Source organism: Hordeum vulgare, chromosome 2H (genome assembly GCF_904849725.1).
Source record: "Hordeum vulgare subsp. vulgare chromosome 2H, MorexV3_pseudomolecules_assembly, whole genome shotgun sequence".
NCBI lineage: Eukaryota > Viridiplantae > Streptophyta > Magnoliopsida > Poales > Poaceae > Hordeum > Hordeum vulgare.
The window spans coordinates 616735947-616747197 of NC_058519.1; the positions used below are offsets into that span (position 1 = coordinate 616735947).

The 11251-nt window shown below is 40.2% G+C and overlaps 1 protein-coding gene across 2 annotated transcripts; it reads left to right on the forward strand.

The window, feature by feature from the left end:
* The first annotated feature begins 287 nt into the window (after positions 1–287).
* LOC123427867 (DNA replication ATP-dependent helicase/nuclease JHS1) lies at positions 288–11035 on the forward strand. Of its 2 annotated transcripts, none has more exons than XM_045112002.1 (34): positions 288–590; positions 684–809; positions 968–1144; positions 1229–1294; positions 1412–1612; positions 1706–1759; positions 1839–1900; positions 2189–2321; positions 2466–2576; positions 2695–2791; positions 3238–3314; positions 3719–3784; positions 3964–4119; positions 5253–5308; positions 5395–5455; positions 5583–5693; positions 5762–5818; positions 5937–6071; positions 6145–6375; positions 6843–6917; positions 7011–7132; positions 7238–7310; positions 7398–7502; positions 7587–7754; positions 7907–7976; positions 8061–8212; positions 8407–8484; positions 8569–8661; positions 8795–8932; positions 9086–9125; positions 9203–9276; positions 9821–9955; positions 10347–10463; positions 10794–11035. In XM_045112002.1, the coding sequence occupies exons 1-34, from the start codon at positions 303–305 to the stop codon at positions 10956–10958; spliced, it is 3870 nt and encodes a 1289-aa protein (XP_044967937.1). In that variant the 5' UTR covers positions 288–302; the 3' UTR covers positions 10959–11035. The 2 variants fall into 2 exon arrangements, with proteins under 2 accessions (XP_044967937.1, XP_044967938.1); XM_045112003.1 differs by having other exon boundaries at positions 1232–1294.
* Positions 11036–11251: the final 216 nt, after the last annotated feature.

Consider the following 11251-nt stretch of genomic DNA (forward strand, 5'->3'; position numbering starts at 1 on the left):
GCCAAATAGGACTTACCCTGCGGGGAGGTCGAAGATAGTTGAAGGTGTGAATCATGTGGGCTGTGCCAGACCCAGCAATTGATGGGCCGAAATGGCGCCGCCCTCACCGGCGGTGAAATCGCTTCGCGCGGGAATTCCAATTTCCCTTCCCTCCACCCCGCAGCCCCCCCCCCCCCCCCCCCCAACCCCAGGTCTGCCCCCACTCCCCCCCTCCTCCCCCAAATCCGGTTTTCCCATCCGCCGCCGCCCGCTGCCCCCGGCCTCCCGCCCGGAACCCCAAGTCCGCTCACCCCCCATCAGCCATGCCGCCGCGGAAGCGCGCGGCCGCGGCGGCGGCCTCGAAGAAGCCGCCACCCCCGAAGCCGTCGCAGCCGTCGCAGCCGCCCGCCAAGTTCGGCATCCTCCAGTTCTTTGAGCGCCACCAGTCCCAGGCCGCCTCCCAGAACCCCAAGCGCCAGAAGCCCCAGGCGAACCCCGACCCCATGCCGCCTCCGGCCCCGCCCCCGCCGCCCGAGGAGGAGCTGTCGGAGGTCTCGCCGGAGGTCACCAAGGCCCTCGCGCCCAAGCGGGTCAAGTTTTCCCCCGGGATGGTGAGTCGTCGTCTTCTTGGGATCATTCCGATCTGATCTGCTCTAGTCGTGGTCTGAGCCGGGCCTGACCACGGGTTCTTTGTGCGTTTTCAGCTGATAAAGCAGAGCCAGGACGATGGCGGCGGGGAGGTCGTCACCTGGAAGATCTCGCCGGTGAACGATCGCCTGCGCACCAGGCAGTTGCCAGGGATGGCGCTTCATCCGTGCTCAAACACCGAGGTACATCAGCCCTGCAGTTTCTTTCTTTATGTGCGAGTTCACACATGCTCACGTACACATGCTGTGCTAGTGCCACCTCTGGGTGTATCGATGAAATCCACCAGATTTGTGGCTTTCTAACCTGTGATTGCGGCGTGTTAATTCAATTGCGATCGCAGAAACATTCCTCACTCGAGGCTATGAAGAAGTGGCATTCGTCTCCGTTGGGCTTGTCGAGGTGTACTGCTTCAGCACGCAATCTGAGTGTGTGTGGTATAGGCCCAGGTGGAAGTGATGGTATGGAGGACCAGAGCCCATTCCGGACGCCACCATCACTGCCCTATAGCTTCACCCAGGTACACACGCATATTTGCTGAATTTTTGTTGGCTGTCAGCCAAATGTAACTGTCAGTCGTGTAATCTTTTCATGTACCAAGCAGCAGTTGGATGCTGGTATCACTTGTAATGGAGGACCTGACCAGGTGGAAGCAGGGCAGCACAAAAAGGTGAGCTAAATGACTACACTATGTTCTTTTGATACAACATCCTTTTGTAATCTTGCTACCTGTCAGAACATCACATAATTAAACCGTGAAATTTTTGTCGAAATATTCTCTCGCTAGGCACTACTAGATCTTCTAGATCAAGTTGGAGATGCCATTATGGAAGAAGAATTGCCAGTTGATGCTGGTTATAAAGGAGGTGAAGTCATAGGTGGGGATAGCACGGACAGCAAATGTTCTCCTATTTCTAACAGCAGTCTAAATGTTGAATCCAATAAACCCCTTGAAGCCCCATCTTTCGAAAGTTTCCTTGTGTTAGAGGTTTGCCTTTTTACTCGAACATGTTGGTCGATGATCAATGTCAATGAGCTGTTCCAGTGGCAAAAGAGTTTTATGTTTACCTTAATTTTTTAGGTGTCAGAAAAACACAGAGGTGATAGTTCATCATGCGATCGCTATCCTGCTAAGGTGTGTCCCGCTACTTGTGTGGGTGTTTTTTATGTGCAATGATTTTTTAATGTTCTGCAAAGTTGCTTTTCTCTGGCAGGTTCTGCGTCTGCTGAATGAGCATTGTGGGAAAGAGTATTCAGTGCATCTGTGCGAGGAGTGGTGAGTATACAACAGTACTGTATGGAAATGGATATCTTTAACCTAGTAAGTCGGAGACTAGATTATCAGTTTATCGCCCTATGTCTTGGGGGTAACTGGTATTAAACAACCCCTTGGCTTCTTCAACATAGGATAGATGCACCTGCGGATAGGTCATCCACTTAAGCTTAGTTCTTATATGCACTACATGCACCTGCAGATAGTTCATCCACTTAAGCTTAGTTCTTTACCATATGCACTACATACACCTAAGCAATCTTTTTATATTCCCTTTTCATACTACTGTAGGTTCCATAGTACTGTTGTCCCAGGTGATACAGTAAGTGTCATTGGAGAATTCAGTGACCAAGGAAAATGCACTGTTGATCATGATAGCAATCTTGTTATTGTCCATCCAGAATTACTCATTTCTGGAACACGGGTGAGTACTACTTGCTATGGTATGGTACCATTTTGTGGTTTGTAGAGCAACTTACTATCACATCCTATTAGAAATTCCCAAAATTTATTTGTAGATATGTGTCTTATTTTTCCACAGAATTTTTCGATAACTAGTTGATTGTAGGTTGCTTCGAGTTTCCATTGTCCAAGGAGATCTGTTCTTGACGAAAGATTAAAAAGCAATGAATATTCCACAAGCGCTTTGATGGGTACTCTGCTTCATCAAGTATTTCAGGTTTCCTGATACAAGAATACTTGCCAACTTTGGTTACTGTTCCACAATCTCTTTTGGTCAGTTAATATTGTAAGCTTGTAACAATTCAGATGCCTGAAGTTTGTTTTGTGTGCTTTAGGCTGGGCTACTTGAGGATGTTCCTTCAAAGCAATTTTTGGAACAACAAGCGAAAGAAGTTCTTTTGAACAACATCGAGAGTCTGTACGCATGTGGAGGTAATATCCAGGAATAATTTCCTACTTTATGAGTAAACACGCTAAAATAATATTGCTTGGAGTGTTCATGTGGTTAGATTATATCATTATTGAGTTATACCCCGGTGCTGATTAGTGATGCTTCTTTATACTTTTTGTTAGACCACCGAGGCTAAATTAGCTGCTATATAAACGTGACTGGTGCTATATAAATGTGAAATCATTAATTTTAATAATTACTGTTTGTCTTTTCTAGTGGTTTATAAAGCATGAAGTCCTAAAAGTCCTGCAAGCGCGTGACACTCTTTTATCAAATACCAGCATATGTAAAATTGATATTTAAATAAGTTGTACATGGGCCGAGTTATGTTTGATTTGAGTATTGTTTTCTGGTTCCTCTGTTACCTAGTGATTGTTATTAGTGCTCTGCATCTATGTTACTAATTTTTCAAAGTTTTCTTACACAGCCAATGAAAGGAGCACACATTCAATTCTTATTGAAGCAATCCCTAAAATGCTGAATTGGTACAAATCCTTCATTAAGGTAGATAAACATGTATACTAGCTTTCAGCTTATTTACTCTTGGTGTCCCATGTGGCCACAAGAATTTCTAAACTTTACAGCAATTCCATGTCTTCAGTACTCTTATCTGATTTTTGTTGAAATTAAACCTACTTTCATATTCCATTCTTTCAGAAGTTTCAAAAAACGAATAACTCCCATCTCAAGTCCTTTCATGTTAATATATGTGCCAATTCAATCATAATTTTCAGAGAAAAACTACAGAATTAGTAATTCTTTATCTATCCTGGTGGAGTATCTTATCTCAACTGTATAATTTATTAGTGAATCATCTGTACTTTCTTTTCTCTTTGGCTTGTTTTGTAATTATCTGAAGAAGATTTGATCACATACTGCTGTTTGCCAATGATATGCTGCACTTTCAGGGTTCAAAAAGCACCAACGTGGATTTTGGGCATACTGAAGGACGGAAGACTGTTAAAGTGACTGAGGTAGGCAGACATTGAACTTGCTACTTATTTTATGTATGGTATATAGCAAGTTCATTTCCTGGTGGTGCATTCCTGTATTCCTTATGGTCCCTAATCATGAAACCAGAAGTTCCATATTCTCCATGCTTCTTCTTAAAGAATTAATAGCTTTATTGAAATAAAATTCTCATGCACCTTAGATGATGGATATTGAGGAGATGGCATGGGCCCCAAGGTACGGTTTAAAAGGGATTATTGATGCTTCTGTCATATCAAAGGTAAATTCATGCGATGGCGGTTCATACGACAAAGTAATGCCACTGGAGTTCAAAACTGGTAAAAGCACTACTGGCCAGGTAACCATATGTTCCTGCCTAGCGGATACCAACTGAAGATGCTCACTATATATTTCACAGCATGATGTGGTGTTTTTGTCACTAGAATTCTTTAAATGATCGACATTGTAAATTTATAATTAATTAGGAAACGAGTTACTTCTTGCAATAAGCTATACTGGTCAGGGTTCTGGTACCCAGTGATACTGATCTAAACTAATTCACCTAAATTTGTCTTCTGGAAAAGTAAGAGTGATTTTGATTTCACATGGTTCGTACAAATCATATTTTCATATCTTTAGTCCTATAAAAATGTCAATATAGGGCAGCGTGTATTCACCTGTCCTCACCCTCCTGGCATTAACAGTTAGATCTGTAGCAAACTGCTGAGATAGTGGTCATATTTGCTAATGAAGGTTGGATAAAGTTACCTGCAAGTACCACTTACATGTGAGTGTTCCATAAGGCTAAGTTTGACCCTTCTGGCATCTTTGGGTAGTCTAATTGTTTTATTTGCAGAACCCCGTTGGATATTCTAATTAAATTTATCTGTAGGAACACACAACTATTTAGCTAATATTATTAGGAATTACTAATACTCGATGAGATTATTGTTTTCTCTATGTTTTCTAGCCTATTCACAACCTGGTTGCCCAATTGCTTTTAGCACACATGCTGACATGCATGGCCTTCCTGTCATCATAGTACATGCAAACATCACTGGTATTTGTTAATATTTGTGTGTAAATCTCTGCCAACTACATAGACATATTCAATCTTTTAACAACCAATTAAATAATCATGTAAAGTTAACCAATAAATAATTCCCTTGTGAGAAAAACTAACCAACCAATAGTCTTAGGATTAGCCTTGTGTCTATTTTTGCAAGGTTGATCTTCTTTAATTTCCACAATCATTGTATGTCAGATCTTGTTACATTGTAATATTTTTTCGGTACTTTGTTTTGAATATGATGCTAGTCTTGGTTTTGGCTTTACAATTATTATACATTCCTCAAGCATTGTTACATGTTGCTTTTCCATACGTTGACGCAGCAATATCTCGGTAAACAGCAATATAATCGTCCTTCGTAAATAAAATAGATGCCGCACTTACTTCTGTGTTGCCCCTCACGAGAGTTTATCTACTTGCAGTCAGCTATGGAACACACTGCACAGGTGATATTATACACGCTATTGATGACAGAGAGGTATCTCCACACAGTTTGTTCAGCACTTCAGCAGTCTTTCCTAACCATTTGTCAATACTTACCATGTCCTCCCATGCATTTTTCAGATACTTGAATAAGGATATTGACATGGGTCTTCTGTATTATCTCCACACAGACCAGACATTGGTAATCTTGTGCTTAGGATACTCAAAATACATTTTGTATCCCCCCCGCCCCGCCCCGCCGATGAAATTTCAGTAAATAAATAAATACATTTTGTACCATTCTTACCCATTTCCATTAATTAATTAAGGGCATCAAAGTTAAGAGGTCTGATTTAATTGGGCTAATGATGCGACGGAATGAGCTTGCCTCTGAGATCCTGAAGGCATCGATTTCACAGAGTTTCCCTGCAATGTTAAAGGTAGAACTAGAAACACGTGCATACTGATCTATTACAGAGAAGTGAACTAACTTCCTGTTCTTTTGCAGAGTCCATCCTCATGTACTGGATGCCGACACCTGACTTCATGCACCATATATCACAAGGTTTGCTAGACAATTGTTTCTCTTACATAGTCTTACCATTTGTCCTTGCTGAGGAAAAAACATAGAACTACTATGTGACAGCTAATCTTATGGGAGTACTTCCATTTTGATGCAACAGGTACATGGAGGAAATGCAGCAACTAGTGGGCTTGGTGATCTATTTGATAACCTGGTGAATCACTTATCAGTTGCCCATCATGACTTTCTTAAACACTGGGATAGATTGATTGATCTTGAAGCTAGAACTTCTCAGGTAATCTTTAGTTTCTCAAATGTGCTCCGAAACTTGTTTTCCCCCCTCTGAACTCAATTTATGCAAAATTCAGGTCAAGAAAAAGGAAATTTTACTTCCTCTTCGTTACGATTCTGGGAGCAAGAGTTCTGTGCCATCCTTTTACGTCCTTGATATGAAAACTGAACACTCAGTAGATTCATCTGGGAAAAGCAAAAGATACATATATAATTTTGTGCGTGAAAAGAGGCAGCCTGTAACAGCTGGTCATTCAGAACCACGAGCTGAGAGCCTAGATTTCAACCTAAAATGTGGTGATTGTGTGGTAAGCCTTGTACACTTTCTGTATTCAATAATATTGGTCACTTCAAGTTTAACATGCTCATGATAACCTGTCTACACGGCGGTATACACACCATCATCTCAAATATTTTTTGCACCATGTTGTACGTTGACAAGGATTAAATACAGGTATATGTTCATAGAACAAGTTCAGTCAAAGTAGCTGTAATCAATAGCAAATATGATACATGTCGGAAACTTACGTAGTTACTAGCTAGTGCAATCATATTAATTAGGTAACTGAAAAGATAAGGTGCCGGATTGGTGGCGTGTCAGGTTTAACTATCTCTAATTTCATATACTTGAGCACAGCTATTTTTTTTCGGGAAGTCATTTCTTGTTTGAAGTAATAAAAGATATCAGATTGATGCATGGACATCGTTGCCTTGTCGGTTAGTTTAGTTTGTCCATACACTAAATTCTATCTCGTCCTCTTCTACTTTGCATTAGGTGCTTAGCACTCAATCTGGGAGGATAGCAGTTGCAAATGGATCTATAAGGGACATTAGCAGTTCCTATATAACGGTATTACCAGATCATCACAGACCTTATCTGTCCATCTTTTTTTGGTTATATCAATTATAAGTTCATAAGTATTTCAAATGGGATGTGTTGTAGGTCTCTTTGTCACGTCGTCTGAGACTTCCAGGTAGCACCTCCTTGTTAGAGCAAGGAGACCTCCAACGCGAACTTTGGCGGATAGACAAGGATGAGTTTAGCTCTTCATTTACAACCATGCGGTTGGCTCTTATTTTATTTGTCGTTCATGTTTATCACTTTGGATGGGTACTTCAAAAAGTTCTCTTTTCATATCTAACTGGAGTTTGTATTTAAACTATTGCCAGATTCAACCTTGTCCAACTGTTTTCTCAGAAGCCGCAAAACACTAAACTACGGAAGTTAGTAGTTGATCTTGAGGTCTGTTTGGCACTAGCACTTTTATGTTATAGCATGTTTCCCATATTGTCTTTTTTGTCTGGAATTTCCTAACTCGGATGTTAATAGGCTCCCAGGTTTGATAGTGGAGGATTGTTTAGCCAAGACCCAGCATTATCATACATACAATCACTAACTAGTTTGAACAATGACCAACAGAGATCACTGCATAAAGTAAATCTTTGCTCTTTTAGTTCATGTTTCTTTTTCTGGACATTCAAGTTTTCAATAGGAAACTAATGCAGATTTCGTTTTCAGATTCTAGCAGCAAAAAATTATGCTCTTATTCTAGGAATGCCTGGAACAGGCAAAACATATACAATGGTGCATGCTGTGAAGTCCTTATTGATGAGAGGAGAATCTATTTTGCTAACTTCATATACTAATTCAGCTATTGATAATTTGCTTATGAAGTTGAAGGCCGAGGTTTGTATTCGGAAGCTTCATTAATGTAGCACCATTCTATTGTAAAACCCTCATTTGTTCCAGTGAGCAAAGTTTTACCTGCTGCCTTGAGCATTTGAGTTTAATGAAGCGAAACATGCACATGCTTTATTCTGATTAATGTCTTTTTGCAGGGTATAGATTTTATTCGAATTGGGAGGCATGAAGCTGTACATCCTGATGTCAGAGCCAACTGCTTATCAAGTCAGAAACCATCATTTATAGTGCACTTGCATTTTTTTTTGAAGAAAACATGCTCTGATTTGTGTGTGTGTGTGTGTGGAACAGCAACGGAGGTACAGTCAGTAGATGCCATCAAAACAAGAATGGAGCAAGTGCAAGTTGTTGGAGTTACTTGTTTGGGAGTGTATCATCCGTTACTAGCACATAAGAAGTTTGACACATGTATCATGGATGAAGCTGGACAAATCACATTACCGGTAGGCCCCAATTCAGGATTGCTTGGTAATTTAGTCTCCAAGGAAATCCAATAAAAGGAAAAACTACAAAATGATGCTCATTTAACTTCATAACTGTATATATTAGTCGGTCAAGCTGATAAACCACAGAATATTTTTGTAAAAATGATCGCTGAAGAGGTTTACATCCTTCTCACACACATCTTACTCGCTAGGTTTCATTGGGACCTCTGATGCTTGCAACAAAGTTTGTGCTAGTAGGTGATCATTATCAGCTTCCTCCACTTGTTCAGGTAACTAATCCTTTAGTGTTCCCTTTTACATAATGCTTTTTTATGCCACTCCTTTCATTAACTTTAGCAATTTTGTACATACAGAGCTTTGAAGCTCGAGAGAGTGGGATGGGCATTAGCTTATTTTGGAGGTTGTCAGAAGCACATCCTCAAGCAATTTCAGCACTACGGTGCCAGGTTAGTTGGTTTGAATTCCTGCCTTTTTCACTATTGTCTCTTACTGGCTTACTGCCAATGCCACATATTTTCTTTCTAGTTGAAGATTTCCTTTGTTCCAGTAAACTCATGATTGGAAACTACGTTCCTGCAGTACCGAATGTCATCTGGTATTATGGAGCTTTCAAATTCATTGATTTATGGCAATAGGTTATGCTGTGGTTCGTTAGAAATTGCAAATGCAAAACTCAAGTTTTCTGGCAAACAACAGGTTCACTTCAAGTTCAAGGAGGTAACACTGCCTTTTGCTCGAAATTTTCAATTCTCAATATAGAGACATCTTGTTATTGAAAGCCTGGATTCGTTTACCCTGGTTTGTCATACTGCCATACATCATCTTTCAGCAACCTCCTTTTAATCGGTGTGCCCATTCTGTTAATTGCAGATTTTGAATCCCGATAGGGCTGTCATCTTTGCGAACACAGGTTTTTAAATAAATCTGACTAGTTACATCCTTGTGATACTCTGCCTTCAATGCTAACTATGTGACCAAATCACACAGATCAAATGCCGGCACTTGAGGCCAAGGAGCATAGAACTGTGAACAATCCTACAGAAGCATACATTGTTTCATGGGTATGTTCTGGTCTACGGCGAAGGCCATGGGCCATATTTCATGCCTTTCTCTTATGTTCTAGCAAGCAATCACTGACCTCTATAGCTACCAGTTGAGATGTTCCACATTTGCCATGTATTTTCTTTCAGCTGACTGCTTGTATATGTATGGGCACAGCATGTGTTGTGTCATGTTGAATATTTAGTAATGTTCAATATCTTGGTCTCGCTTTAATTTATTTTTGTCTTGTCTATGCGCCACACTGAGAATGAATATGCATGCTTGTATTTATAGTTAAGTACATTTTAAGCTAGGTGAATATCCAGATGCAACTGCTCTAGCACGCAAACCTGAACTTTATGCTTAGTGTTGCAAATGGCCCAATAGTCAAGTTCAACCTATGAAGAACAACCAATGCATTGGGTGAGATCTAACCGTTTTCATGTAACTGTTGGACATATGATACACTTTGAGCAAGTTATCTTTGCTGCATATCCTGACTGCTAGTACAAAGTCATTTTAATTCTCGCAATTTTTTCAAGTGAAAACTTGTCTTTTCTGTAGATCACCAAACAATTGCTAAAGAGAGGTGTAGCTCAAGATGAGATTGGTATAATAACCCCATATAATGCCCAAGCGAGTCTCATTCGACAGCAGGTTGATCCTTTGGTTGAGGTTCATACAATTGACAAATACCAGGTAAAAATTACAGTTTTGCACAAGCAAATCACTGGCTCCTGTATTCATTCAGCCGTGATGATCTTTCAGTAATCAATTTTGGTATGGTGGCTATGTTATGACTCCTATCTCTCTTTAGTTATTTCTTATGTCTAACATTTTTAAGTAATCAGTTGCATGCTTACTCTTGGATTTAGTGCTCATGCTCAGTTTCTCACTGGGACAATAGAGCAGTACCGCCATCCTGGAAAATGTTGCAATTATTGCGTTTTTACGCTCTTTACTAACAAACAACTATAGAACTTGAGAGCAACCATATTTTGTTTTTGTCGATTCATTAGTTTTGGTTGGAACTTGGTCTGACAAATCATCGGTACCGTGGCCTTTTAGTGCTGAACAAATACTTTTACAGGGGAGGGATAAAGATTGTATTATCGTATCATTTGTACGATCCAGTGGGAACTCAAGGGCTAGTGGTTCTTTGCTTGGTGATTGGCACAGGATCAATGTCGTCTTGACACGTGCAAAGGTCAGTGGTAGTGAATGTACTTTCCCATTTGGATCATTATTCTTCTGTAGTTAAGTGGTTGTCATTATTAACAATATTACCTGGACTATAATAATCTTTGATTACCATTTGAAGAAACATAATGATCTTGAATAGGCTTTTGTAGAAGTGACATGCCACACAACAAAAAGAAAATACGTAGACACCCTGTTTTAACCTATTTAGATGGTTGCTTCTTTCAAAAAAGAGAATGTAACCGTCACCCTGCCGTGGTAAACCTATATATCATATTTATACAATTCCGTTTCCGCTTATTGTAATTTTGAACTTGTTCTGGTGAACATAATGCAGAAGAAGCTCATCATGGTCGGGTCTGCTGGAACTCTTTCGAGGATCCCATTGCTGAGGCTTCTGGTAGAGAAGGTAGCTGAGGGTGGTGGTCAAGTAGACCTGACAAATAAGGACGTACAGTCCATTCCGGATTTCTGGAATTCCAAATTGAATGTGCAATGGTAGGTCGTGCAGTAGATAAACTTTTGTGAGTTTTGTGACCAAAGCCGTATATATGCTGTATATATTTGCTTTGGCTTGTACTCCCTCCGTTTCTAAATATAAGTCTTAGTTTTCACTAGAAAACTACATACGGATGTATGTAGACATACATTAGACTATAGATTCATTTATTTTGCTTTGTATGTACTTCCTCCGTTCCTAAATATAAGACCTTTTAGAGATTTCATTATGGACTACATACGGAGCAAAATGAATGAATCTACACTAAAGTATGTCTATATACATCCGTATGTAGT

Coding starts and splice junctions, on each gene's coding strand:
- LOC123427867 (XM_045112002.1), top strand. CDS start 303: ATGCCGCCGCGGAAGCGCGCGGCCGCGGCGGCGGCCTCGAAGAAGCCG. Junction 1,145..1,228: donor TGCCCTATAGCTTCACCCAG/GTACACACGCAT, acceptor TGTACCAAGCAG/CAGTTGGATGCTGGTATCAC. Junction 6,376..6,842: donor TAAAATGTGGTGATTGTGTG/GTAAGCCTTGTA, acceptor ACTTTGCATTAG/GTGCTTAGCACTCAATCTGG.